The 14,332-nt window shown below is 39.6% G+C and overlaps 1 protein-coding gene across 4 annotated transcripts in view; it reads left to right on the forward strand.

The window, feature by feature from the left end:
* Nucleotides 1-9,991, forward strand: part of LOC106096024 (longitudinals lacking protein, isoforms H/M/V) — a 284,269-nt gene extending 274,278 nt beyond the window's left edge. For 2 of the 4 annotated variants that reach the window (XM_059369239.1, XM_013263531.2), the window contains exons 6-10: nt 1,533-1,997; nt 2,129-2,689; nt 2,907-3,009; nt 3,108-3,288; nt 7,376-9,991. In XM_059369239.1, the coding sequence (XP_059225222.1) occupies nt 1,533-1,997; nt 2,129-2,689; nt 2,907-3,009; nt 3,108-3,288; nt 7,376-7,702 (1,637 nt within the window). In that variant the 3' untranslated portion in view covers nt 7,703-9,991. The remainder of the gene's footprint in view (nt 1-1,532; nt 1,998-2,128; nt 2,690-2,906; nt 3,010-3,107; nt 3,289-7,375) is intronic. The other 2 variants (XM_013263533.2, XM_013263532.2) reach the window with 2 other exon arrangements.
* The last annotated feature ends 4,341 nt before the right edge of the window (nt 9,992-14,332 follow it).

A 14,332-nucleotide genomic window follows, 5' to 3' on the forward strand; every position in this document is an offset into this window, starting at 1 on the left:
TATGGGTCACTAGCGTCAAGCGCAGGCGAGATAGGTCTATACTGCACGGAATGGTGTATAACGAAGGCCAATCCCCCACCTCCATTCCTTGAGCGATCCTTACGTAGCACATTGTAGCCGTGACAACTGTGCAAGCTGCAGGTGTTAGTCAGCTTTGTCTCCTGGATCGCTGCGACCGATATGCTCTTCCGACTCATAAAATCCACAATCTCATCAATCTTGCCTCGCAGTCCATTGCAGTTTAACTGCAGGAACGATACATTTCCCGACACTGGCCTGGCAATAGTAGGGCTAGGGTGCTGTCTTTGCATAAATTGCCGTACGGGAGAGGTCGGGGGGGTCACATAGTCCGACGACGAGGACGCCGAAGGCGACGACGGCGACGCTTGTGACCCACTGCTGGCTGTGTTCGCACAGCACCTAGCGACATAGCCAGTATGACTATACTCCCGTAGCGAAGTTAGGCCAGAGCAAGAACGGAAATGTACCCACTCCAAGCACCTGTTACACCTCACCGACACTGACCGATGATGAAGGCGGTTCTGGCAAACGGAACAGAACCAGGGTCCGGGGTTCTTTTCAATCCCGGCACGGACCAAAAGCATACGGAGAAGGCACTCCGGGATGTGCCTCTCCCATGACGAAAAAAGACGAACACGTACACTGAGGCGGCAGCCCTTGCCGATGAAGATTCCATCGGGTCAATCCGGTACGTACAACCGGCTGCCATGGGATTGTCACAGGCAGGCATACTTACCTCCGCGCGGCAAGCCCTCCAATTCCCACGCCCAATACCACGCAGATAGGTCATATAACGCGATCCCGTTTGCCTTTTTTAACCCCCATTACACATCAAATTAGTCTTAGCTAGATCTATAAATAGATATAGCCCTTATATAAACTGATCCCCTGATTTGATTTCTTGAGGCCTTTAAATTATTATTCTTTATTCTTTTCAATCATGCCCTCCAATATCCATTCCATATACCGCCTATATAGGCCCATAAATAGGAATATGTAACAGACATATAAAACTATTTTGGAATGAATTTATTGGAAATCTCTATTTTTGCGCGACATGGCTGAATTTGGTACATGAAATACCCTTATGTCTTTAAATGGCCAGACGAAATAAGCCGCTGATAGGTCGAAAATTAGTTTTTGCCCCCATAAATTTCTAGGAAACCTATTCAACCTATTCAAAACTTGCGTATAAACTAATCTATCTTTTGTACATCCATGGGTTTTATTAACATACGACTCTTACTTTAGAGTGAGTTAGAGTTTGTTAGAGTTAGTTAGAGTTTGTTGTTAGCTTTTAAACATATTTCCAATATTTCATTAAGGAACAGAATATCAATTAGTGTTGTCTGATTCAAGTTTTAGTTAAAGGTTAATGACCCTTTTTTAACCAAGATCCCTTTGAAAAGTAGGCTTAACTGACTGAAGACTTCACCAATATTATATTTTTTAAATTGTATTTATCGCAATAATCTTGTAACATCTTTCTGCTTTTTTTTCTTAATTTTTAGATCCCTCGGAACCGCTCGATATAGACAATCATTTGGCCCAACACATGATACAACGGCTCGATCAATCTCCCATGCACTCCATGCACCATCAGACCGGTGACGAATCAAATTCAAATCTGGTCCAACATATTAAAAGCGAAGTACTCGATGCCAAACAACAGCAGCAGGTTCAGCAACAGCAACAGGCAGCTGCAGCTGCTGCCGCCCACCATCAAGCTCAACAGCAACAGCTGCATGCTCAGCAAATGGCAGCGGCGCAAAGCCAAAGTCACCAGCAGCAGCAGCAGTCTCATCAGCAGCAACAATCGCACCAGCAACACCATCAACAGTCCCACCAGCAACAGCAGCATCATCAGGATATAACGGGAGCCACGGTGATGGAGATTGATCCGAGCCAAATAAAGCATGAACCGGGCATGATAATTACGCCTGAAATTGTAAATATGATGACCACCGGGCATATGGGTGAGTAATGATGGCAAGCACATCCCCTTCCCCAAAACAACTATAATCAAAAAAGTTTAGGCAATAATTCCTCCATTCGCTGGCTCTTTTTAATTGTTGTACCTTTCGTTTTTGATTCATTCATTTTGCAGATATGTATAATTCTGATACGAGCGATGATTCTATGATGATTGCCAACGGCTCGCCACATGATCAAAACGAACCGCACTATACCAATTTAGATCAGCAGCATGGTGGAGATATGAAAGGTCAGTTTAATGGTCCCAAAACTTGGACACAAGATGATATGAATTCAGCTTTAGATGCATTGAAGAATCAAAATATGAGTCTGACGAAAGCATCCGTTACCTATGGCATCCCCTCCACAACCCTATGGCAACGAGCCCATCGCATGGGCATCGAGACACCTAAGAAGGAAGGAGGCACCAAATCATGGAATGAAGACTCACTTAACAATGCTTTGGAAGCGTTGCGTTCTGGACAAATATCAGCGAATAAAGCATCGAAAGCCTTTGGCATACCTTCATCGACGCTCTATAAGATAGCACGACGTGAGGGTATACGATTGGCAGCGCCTTTCAATGCCGCACCAACAACATGGACTCCGGAAGACTTGGAGCGAGCATTAGAGGCCATTCGTGCGGGTCATACATCGGTGCAGAAGGCAAGTGCCGAGTTTGGTATACCCACAGGTAAGTTTCAGTCATTGCATACACACTCACTCATTCATTCATACTCACACACACACACCTCATCCCCACCTCTTTGTTACGATGGACATTCAACAACGGGAGGATCTTCCTATCCTCTCCATGTTGACATCGAGAGGGATTGTGTAGTGAGGTAAAAAGATAATTTTTAATTGGTTTTCCTTTTCCCCCCCTACTACTCCATTCCACAATGCTAAAGGCACTCTGTACGGTCGTTGTAAACGTGAAGGCATCGAGTTATCTCGATCGAATCCTACTCCATGGTCTGAAGATGCTATGAACGAAGCGTTGAATTCAGTGCGGTAAGATTATTGAAACTTTTCATTCCTATGTTGGGGCTTCCCACAGTACCCTACCTCCGCGCGGATTGTCAATAAAACTAATTTTTTTTCTTTTTTAGTATTGGCCAAATGTCCATCAACCAGGCTGCTATTCACTACAATCTACCCTATAGCTCTTTGTATGGGCGATTTAAACGTGGTAAATATGATGTGTCAAATACGAGTGGAACTTCGCTGAATAACACATCGGGCAATACGTCGGGTAGCATTGAAATTATCGAACATAGTCAAGAGAATTCGGTAAGTTTTTACACATCATCTCAATGTTTGCGCATACAAAATGTACCATAGACATTTGTGTTTACGTTTTGTATGATTCTTTGGGAAATGTCTCATTGCTGCTGGGTAAATTATGTATATGGTTTTTACCTTTATTTCGGCTTTCTGTAAAACCTCAATCGCATTATTTAAGAATTAAAAGGAAATATTAAATCTCTCTGTTTTTGATTTAAAAACAAATACTTTAACATTTTTAAGATCATTTTTCAACAACGGACTCTTCTCTTAAAAATAATGAGGAAAAGAAAATATTGTTTTTTTTTTTTTTTTATTTTTAACAAATAACTATTTCACTTTAGGCGATCTTAGATTAATTTTCCATAGCTTGTCAACGCAACCGTTGTATTGGGTACATTTAGTTATGCTAATGTCGTCATACAGCTCATACAGTCTGTGGTTTATACGACGCCAATACTCTCCATCAATGAAAATTGGTCCATAAATTACGAAACTCAAACACTCCAAGCCATACCTCGGAACCATATACTAACTAATCCACTGGCATCCGGTTGTACGTACCGGATTGCAGTCCTTCATCGACAAGAGCTGTCACCTCAATTTATTTTTTCAAAGGTTGGCGTAACTGATCGCAAGAATCGCTTGTTGGCTGAATAGTTTGCCATTTCTACGTTTTGTATAATCCTTTTCACCAGGATTTAAAAAAAAAATCTCATAATAAGCCTTTTCCTTGGCTGAATCTTCATTTGCTACGTGATGGCTTTCCCAAAGTGCGGAAGAGCAAGCTTTCTGATGAACTATGCAGTAATAGATGTACAGTTTATGTCGGATAGGGGTTCGAGATGTGATCACTCTGATGTCAATTAGAGATGCTCGATTCAAGATTTAGCTCAATGGCGATTCCTTTTTATAGTCGATTTATAATGCGTCTTGCAGCGAGAAAACGCATTTTTTTGCCAAGAATCCGTAGTTTTGAGCGGTCATGATTTCCCAAGTTCTAAAATATACCCTTCTGCTCGTACTGCAAAATTTCTAATAAAAGGCATCTTATCTAGATTTTTGGCAGGCTACCGTAGCGCAGAGGTCAGCATGTCCGCCCATGACGCTGAACGCATGGGTTCGAGTCCTGGCGAGAACATCAGAAAAAATGTTCAGCGTTAATTATCCCCTCCTAATGCTGGCGACATTTGCGAGGTAAAAATTTTTCCCCAAAGAGGTGTCGCACTGCGGCACGCCGTCCGGACTCGGCTATAACAAATAGGCCCTTGTCATTGTGCTTAAACTTGAATCGGACAGCTCTGTATCTTCCGAAACGTAATTGAGCCAGGACTAATCTGGTTTGTCGAAAAATGATAACTTCTTCAGGAGCAATGTGTGCTGGTCGATCTCCAAGACTACGTTCACTAGGTAGCTGTTCACCACTTCTGCTACCGTGTCTGCGTGAATGCTATCCATACCCGCCTGATCTAGATATTCTCTCTTGCAGCGCTGAACCTCACGCTCTAGATCATGTAGATCCTTCCTGATCTCCCTGAGCGGTTGATGTCTATCAACAAAATGGTGATGGCCTCTTCGATAGCAGCCCAGTAGATACTGTTTAGGTACAATGCAGTTGTATCTTCGCATGGGTAGGATCTGTCTCCTGATGAAAATGGTCCACATGAGAACTGAGGGACATCCCTTCGCAGTGCGTTTGTCAACGTTCTGACAAGTCTGAGTGCTATTAAACTGTGTGTCGCTTAGCTGGCGAGTCCAAACCGGCGCTGCATAGTTTATTACTGATTGTGTTTAGTCAACACTCCAAGTGTTGCCGGCAAGCGACTTCAGAACCTTTTTTCTATTTCTGACCTTGTCACATATTGCAGTAACATGCGCGGAAGATTTATAAAAGCTGTCAAATGTAGAATATTTGGTGGTCGAAATTCGACCGTCTTCGAACACCAATTTACCACCAAATTATTCATCTCCGCTGACGATGAGTGAACGAGTGAACAGTGTGGCTGAAGATTTGGTGACGGATGTCTTCAAATTTCTGACAGCAAAATAGACGCCTAGATTGGCAATTTGTGATTTAACTTCATGTAGTTGTCGAAGCTATGATCGTACAATCGCCTCCATATGCTACGATCTTAATGCCATATGGAGGGTGTGGAATAGAGGAGAAGTAGTGTGGTAACAGTGCTGGAAATATCGCCGTTTTGGGGAACTCCCCGTTTTACTGTACGAAGCTTCAAATTTTTACCTTTAAATGCCATGAACACTGCTAAAACAACAACAGTCATACGTTTTAGGCATGCCTGACCGTATCGAAGGCTTTCGAGGGGTCCAGAGCCACGAAGACTGTCGTATCGCATGGCCTGGCCTGATTTAAACCACGATCACCACGGCGTGCAAAGCTGTCGTCATGCTATGCAGTCTACGAAATCCGTGCTGGTAATTAGCAAATGAAAATTCTCAAACTTAACTCGGGAGTAGAAGTCCCTCGAGCATCTTGACTACTGTCGACAGAAGTGAGTTTGTTCTATACGACTCTCCTTTATCCGACTTCTTTCCAGAATCACTCTGCCATTTTCTGGACGTCGGAAACTAAGAGAGTGCTGTATATTTGGGAGTTTTGGGTGGACCTTTCCTCAGATTGCTTGACCCTATTTTTTCAATTCTTATGGTCCACTGTGTTCGTCCTAAAAAGAAAATAAATATAGACGGAACCCATTAGAAAACGATAAAGAAGAACTAAAAAGTCAGCAAAGAGACACCGTCTCAGCGACTAGAGGGCCCCCAGTACCCTTGCAAAAGTCCAGAATGACTCGGGGGTCGAAAGACTGTAAAGAGCACAATGAAGAGAAGTGGTGTTCAGCCACATCCAGACTATTGGCACAGCAGATTCTCAACCGTCTCTAACTCCTCCTCATTCCCACAGACTCTATAGAAATCCTCATCTTCCCGAGCGAATCGCCATGTCAGCGACCTGACAATGCAGTAACCGGCCAACATTCCAACGTCAGGCTTCCCAAGCTCACAAAGTTTACGTTTCAGAAAACGGCCACAGGTCCTTGATAAAGTCCTGCAGCCTATAACGTCGGCCCACGCCGAGTCATCACATTTGTCATCCCAAACAACCACACCTGACCAGCACGTCAGCCGCTTCGTTCCCCACAGCCCTCGACCTCACGTGACTCACAGTCATGGCCTTCAGCGCCGCCTTAGTGTTCACATAAATCGTGACAGTCTGAGAGGGCCGCCGAGTTACGCCATGAGTAGAACACATGCAGTCCCCGTTGGACTCTTTCCTCAACGTCTCTTCTCCAGTTCAACTTTACGTCAACTTTACGCTCCTCTGGATAATAGTGATCTCCAGAGCCTTGTCTAACCCAGAGCCTCCATTATAGCCTCTCGAACACCCTTTTCACTCCTAGCTCGCTATATTACGCTGCCAGGTCCTTATTCCTCATCTCAAGATCATTGAGGAATTGTGATTCTGCTTTTAGAATGCGAGATCGAGAAGAGTCGGGCTTCTTTTTCAAGCGGACGGACTGCGAACGGGGTGGCTTCAGAATGAATAGTTGGGAACGGACAGGTGGGACATATTGCTCGCCAGCACCGCGTGCTTTCTTTTTCTTGGTTGTACTTTTAGAATTTCTTTTAATGCGGCAAGGACTTGGCAAAAACGCCCTACGTAATAGATGACGTGGGGTCATATTTAAAGTAACTCGTACACAATGAGACATTTCTTAATAGAATTTCAATATACATATGTAGTATATCATACAGGTCTTTTCTGGCAATCGTAATCGCAAGATATTACTCACCTTTAGCTTTGGTATTTTTAAAGGACTTTAGAACTTCTTCGGTTATAAAAAATGAAACCGATGAAGTCTTGCAACATGGGATTATTGAGAAAAGACCTGATTGATATGTAGCTTTGTTTTTCTTTTTATTTGTTAATATATCATAACATTGTCATCTCATTATAATCATTTATTGTTTATTTTTGTATTTTTTTATATTCTAACTCGACACAACACCACAACAACTCCTCCTCCTTAATTTGACTTCAACAATTATTACAACAACACATAAATTTATAAAGTTGCCTATGTTTCAGCAACAATTCCAATATAGTCCCTCGCCGCATCAGCACGGTGGCAGTAGTACACCGCAACAAAGCCAAACCCCACAACATTTACAGCAGCACGTAGTGCATATACAACAGCAACATCATCAGCAGCAACCGCAACATGCGCAACATATCCAGCAGCAGCAAGATGTTGTCACCTCATCCAGTCAACAAGTTCAACAACAGCACGCCAGCAATTCAGCAGCAGCAGCGGCCTCGCAGCAGCAGCAACAACAGCAGCAGCAACAGCAACAGATTCAACAAATCTATCATCATCACAGTACACCCGAGAGAAGTTGAGAATCACTGCAAGTTGTACCAGCAGCAGCTACAGTCGCCGCAGCTGCCGTTGCGGCCGCGGCAGCAGCAGCAGCAAATTTAAGTATCGGTGGTCACAGTACGACGACAACAACCCTACAACAGCAACAGCAACACCATCATAGTGCAACAAGCTCCTCCTCGGTTGCCGCCAACAAACGCAAAAAATCGTCAAAAGCAAAACGTTGAAATCCTCGAACGTCTGACAATTCATAAAAAGAATAGCAGCGAGATTAAAGTTTTGCTACCGACCCAACGACGGTGACGGTGACGACGACGACAAACACACAAAACATGAATAGAATCCCTATGTATTTATGATGATAATGATGATGATGATGCTGGCGAGAAGAAAAAGGGACGATGATCTAGAAGTAATGAACAAACAAAAAGAAAAGAAAAAAAAAACAAAAAACAAATACATTATTACAACAAAAAACAAAACAAAATCAGAATCATTGTGTAAATGAAAATATTAAGTTATATACATACAAAAAGAAAAATCAAATCGTGGAAATTTAATGAAAGAAACAAAAATTAAAGAAGTAAACGAAATCAATGTTGAAAAAGAAAAGAAAACAAAAAGAAAAAAAAAAAACAAAGCAAAAATAACAAATCAAACAAGGTATACCAATTTATTTAGATTTTAAAATCTTTACCTACTACCGAACGCAAAATAATAACAAGCAAACATCAACATCAACAAACAAACAAACACACAACAACAGATTAGAATAGACCAGAAACCAGATAGACAGCAACACGGACACCAGCCGCAGCCGTAGCAATTCCGCTGCAGCTTGTGCAGGTGCAACAGCAACTGTGGTGTTGCTTTACATACCTCCCTATGGGCCCCAAATTCTCTCATTCTCTCTCTGAAAAGCCCACTCCTCAAACTCAAATCCCGTAAACGAGTTTTCTCCTCCACCACCTACTCTTTAAGGCCACACCATCACTGACACCACCACCGGGTATTGTATAATAATTGAGTTGATTACGAAAGCTGGACAGGATGCGGCAGATGTGGATATTTCTTTTGGGTGTTTCTACGTTTTTCCTAGTTTTTAAGGTTTAAGTTTATTTTCCTCTTCTAATTTTATTATTATTATTATTATATTACTATTATTTTATAATTAAACTTATGGATTTTATAAAAACAAAAACACAAAAACCCTATTGTAATTAAAATACAACAAACAAATAGAGTTAACAGAAAAAGAAGAAAGGAAAGAAAGGAAGAAATAATAACTGAAGGAGTTTATCTAATTTTTCTTTTTGTTTGAATTTCCATTAATGACCCACTCTTACTATCCCTCAATACCAAGACCTAGACTATAGATGATGATACAACGCCTCAATCATTGTTGCGTGAATATGTAATTAGTTCTTTTTGCTATTATTCGATTTAAATTTCCAATAGGCATTTCCCTATTGCCTCTCGTTATTTCTTTACTTTTTTTTCCCTTCTCATTTTCGCAATGTAATTTAGCCGACATATCTTTGTTAACTATTTCGAAGAGGATTTTGCTCCTTTGTCTCTGCTACATACTCTAATAAGAATAGGGGGGAAAGTTGAACTATATTTCTAAACGAATTTTTGAGCTATTTTATAATGTATTTTCAAATTGGTATCGTAATTTACCATAGTTTAGTTAAAATATAGAATTCAAAGTTATATTTAGTAGTATTTTTTTCTTTTCAAACAAAATGAGGAAAATGCAAACCACAACAATTCTTAAGACTCATCTTGTGTTTTAAACTCTCTTTGAATAATTTAAAGGTATTTTTCTTTTTTTTTTTTTTAAATAAAAAGCTTTAAATTTGTTTTATTAACAAATACTTAAAACATTCTTTTATTATTCCAAATTTTGTAAGAGATGAATATGAATTTGAAATCATTAAATTGTGTGAAAATTTGAATGAAATTGGGTTTCTTTTGTTGCGAAAAATTTTTGTTTGGCTTTTTTCTTTATTGTTGGAGGGTTTAAGGAGCCAGTCTGAACTCTAGCTGCTGTTTGTTGACTTCTCGCCAACTATTATTGTCTTTAAGGAACAAGTGAAGTGTGAGAGTTTGAGTACAGGGAAAAAGTTTGTCCGTTTCGTTTCTATACATGGAACGTATTTGCTGTAGCTATCAAAGGCTAAAGAAGCTCAATTCTCACACACGTGAGAGAGTTTGAGAATCTCCTACATTGTTAATTGATGTATTCCCTTGATTAGATTCAAGTTTCTACTCCATAAATAAATTTTCTACTTTAAAAAATTTAAAAATTTAAAAAAAAAGAAAAACTGGCAATTTCTTTTTTTCAAGACTCAATTAACAGTCACTCCTATGAGTGTTGCATTTGCTTGGTCATTAAGCTCGACTTGAAAAACAATGAAACAAAAATTGACTCGCATGACTGGCTATAAAAAGCCAAACAGATGAAAAAGATGATAGTACACCCTGAGCACGAAATGGAAGATGAAAAGCTCGTCTCGAAAACAAAATCCACCACATGTGTGGTGGTCATGTTGTCGTCGTCAGGCAGAGCTTGCCACGTTGACAAAGAAATAAAAATGAATGCAAAGGCCTTACAAGAGAGTTGGAGTTTGTTTGAAGAGTTGTTGCTCAGTGAAAAAGCTTACAGCGAACAGTCTGGTAGTAGTAGTTGAGATTTCACATAGGATTTGTGCTTATGATCTCAACTATAAGTACTACGAACAACAGGCTGTGAACTATAGGTCGGTCAGACGGACGGACATAGTTTACGATGGTGCCGATGAGATAAAGAAACCCAATTATCGAAACGCATCCACCAGTGGGGTGATATGTGTCCTGCCTTGTCTGAGGAACTGGCAATTTATTTTCTTCAAGACTCATTTAACAGTCTCTCCTATGGGTGTTGCATTCGCTTGGTCATTAAGCTCGGCTTGAAAAACAATGAAACAGAAATTGACTCGCATGACCGGCTGTTAAAAAGCCAATCAGATGAAAAAGATGAATTAAAAAAACAAATAAATGAAAACTCCCTGGGAATAAAGTCGCAGGGATTTCTTTTTAATCTCGAATAAAATCATCTTATTATGATTGAAGGGGGGGAGGACAAATTTAGGAAAGAAAATTTAAAATTGTCGAAAAAAACTGTTTTTCGGCCAGGCCGAACTTTGGATGCCCACTAGCTCGGGTAGATATCATGATACAATTAAGAGGTACCGTCATTGGCACAACAACAAAAATCTATCCCCAACGAAACTACCTGGAGTGGGAAATACCGCAAATTGAAATGTCAAAGCGGTTTTAGAAATAAACTTCATTTTACAACTTATCTTCTTCAAATTTGTTTTATATCTGTATTTTTATCATTATAACACTGTTTTGTTGCTTATGTGTTGAATATCGGATCAATAGAACATCTTTTTAAGATTTTAGAAAAAAATCACAGCTGTGTTATCAAGCCTTTGACAATTAGATTTACCACAAAGTCAAAACAAAAATAAAAAAAATTGTGCTCATCTGTTCGCATGACCTCACCTTATTAGTGCATCCTGGTAATAGATGTAAACCCCCTTTGGTAATAATCCGATGAAAAATGCATTATTTGTGAACCCATAGGAGCTATATCAAAATATAGAGCGATTTGGACCAAATTCGGCACGGACATTGAGTGGTCTAATAAATAAAAGGCACTGTTCAATATTGGTCTTTTTTGCAGCTATACCCAAATAAAAACCGATCTTAACCGTATAAGACACATGTGTCGAAAAGCCTAACATAAGTCGCTGTGTCAAATTCCATCGAAATCGGATAATAAATGCTCCTTTTATGAAGTAAAGACCTTAAATCGCGAAATCTTTCTATATGACAGCTATATCCAATTCTGGGCCGATCTGGGCCACTTTCAAGAATGATATCTAGTGTCCTAATACAACTCACAACTCCTAAATTTCAGCGAAATCGGACAAAAATGTGCCTTTTATGGTCCCAAGAGCTTAAATAGGTATAGATCCCATTATATGGCAGCTACATCCAAATCAGGACCCATCTGGGCCAAGTTGAAAAAAGATGCAGAAGGGCCTAACATAAATCACTGTCTCAAATTTCAGCAAAATCGGTTAATAAATGTGGTTTTTATGGGCCTAAGACCTTAAATCGGCAGATCAGTCTATGTGAGGGCTATATGATGACATAGTCCGATATAGTCCATCTTTGAACTTAACCTGCCAAAAAAGATTCTGTGCAATGTTTCAGCTCAATGTCTCCATTTTTAAAGACTGTAGCGTGATTTCAACAGACAAACGGACCTGGCTAGATAGATTTGTACGATGATCAAGAATATATATACTTTATAGGGTCGGAAATGGATATTTCGATGTGTTGCAAACAGAATGAGAAAATGAATATATTCCCATCCTTCGGTGGTGGGTATAAAAAGTTTAAAACATGTTCAATTGCTGTTTTTTTTTATTTTTGTACCGAATAGATAAGCCATGAATGGCAAAAAAAAGACGGAAAAAAGTTGCCAGTGCAAGTCTGTGATCGAGTAAGCTTTCGTATCGAATAAGATTTCGTCACATATCGAATGGATGTATTGCCGCATTCGAAAGCCGTCGTATCGAAATTTTTCAAATGGGTACCGATATTTTTTGTCTCAGAGTTGATTTGAACATATGTTTGTGGCAAAACAAAAGAAGACAAATGAAAATTAACATCTACCCGGCTTTTGTGGAAAATATGAATTTATTTAATTTTTTGGACACAACCGTGAATTTATAAAAAAAAAGCATGGTTCCATTGCTTATGTTGTGCTTGTCGTCCTCTGATTCTGAAAAGGTGCGTATTCGCAGGGAAACGATAGATAAGTGATCCAATGTTATTGCCGAATAAAACCATAAATAATCTAAATAAAACTTTTATGTCACCCTGTTATGCAAAGAAAGTTTCATTTGAGCTACGTACCTGCAAGCGAAATTTTCCGTAACAGTACCGGTAACGAAAATGTCATTTAGGATATGGCAGTGCATTTCTTATGGTAACGAAAATTTCGCCAGAGGTGAACACTGGGGGTAGATGTAAAATTGTAAAATTATTTGTTTGTTTCTATTTCGAGACGAGCTCAATGATCGGAGATTTTTTTGCAATAGAATAATTTGTGCCAAATTTCGTGACGTTCGGCAGAAGCTTGTACCTACTACGGCGACACATATACATACATACATGGAAGCTATGTTTAAATCGATTTCTAAAGATCGGTTAACAAGTAATCACTTAATGGTAATATTAGTGCAAATTATATGTGTATATAAATATGTATATATTAGGGCTTTATTTAAATCCGAACCGATTACCAACAAATTCCGAACACATGAACATCGGTCTATACAAATATGCATAATGGAGCTGTATCTTAATCTGGTCCGATTTTTATGAAACTCTCCTATAGTTTCCAGAGTCATAAGAAAATTCTTTCGTAAGAATCAGTTAACAAATGACCTCAATATTGCAATATTAGTCCAAATCTAAAGAACAAATTAATTAAAACTATATATGCAATTCCATGGCAGCCGTTTGTACGTACCGGATTGACCTGATAGAGTCCTTCAGCGGCAAGGGCTGCCGCCTTAGTGTACAACGCACTGCTATAAGAACAATAAAAATTATCATCCCTATTCTGAATAACAACTAACTGGGAGTTTTTTCCCTACTCTCTTTTCCCTATTCTGAATAACAATTTCCTGGGAGTTTTTTCCCTACTCCCTTTTCTTATTCTAAACAAACTTGGAAAAAGGGAAAGATCTCTCAGGGAAAAAGGTAGCTATTCTGAATCGAAATAAAAGGGAGAATGGGACGATAAAACTTGGAAAAAATAACCCCAAACAAATGAAAAGGAGTTAGGATAAAAATCATAAATTTAATTGTTTTTATAAAAAAAATGGTACCACTTCTTACTATTTAAAATGTATGGATATTACTTTTCACTTTTTCATCAAAATCAAGTACAATTTTTTTTAGGTTCTCCCGATTAGGAGATTTGCACCATAGGAGATTTTCATAAGTTTTCCAGTTTTATTGACAAAAAACGAACATTCTGAACTGGTTTATGAATATACATATGTATCCAAATATGTGGTTCGTATTTTAATATTCTTAGATCCATATGATAAAGAGTTGTCGCTAAGTGGCACTCCGTTCGGAGTCGGATACTAAAAGGAGGTTCATTATCATTTAGTACAAAGTAGAATCGGGCGGCACTCAATGATATGCCAGAAGTCTTCCGCTTGTTCCTTAATATAATGTTCGTGGCGCCACATTTAGCAGCATTTACTCCACAGGTGTAGGAATAAATCAGTAAGTCCCATTTCGGCGGCACTATGTCCAGCAGCCGTCCCAACCATCAAGAAAAGCGGCCGCCGGTCGGAAATGACAATTAGATCTTCAAGTTCTAGCTCCATAAAAGTAGGCCTTAAGATAAAGCGGCTTATCAGGCAGACCACTGTAGCATTTATGACGACAAAGAAGAAGCAAGCCTCTATACTACACACTAAAGTAGTTCTGCCCATGAACGATCCGGTAGATTCAGCCACCTTAACTCCTTTTGGCCAGGGAAATCGCCAACATGCAGGATGTGTGCC

The sequence above is a fragment of the Stomoxys calcitrans genome, chromosome 5, assembly GCF_963082655.1.
Source record: "Stomoxys calcitrans chromosome 5, idStoCalc2.1, whole genome shotgun sequence".
NCBI classification, from domain to species: Eukaryota; Metazoa; Arthropoda; class Insecta; order Diptera; family Muscidae; genus Stomoxys; species Stomoxys calcitrans.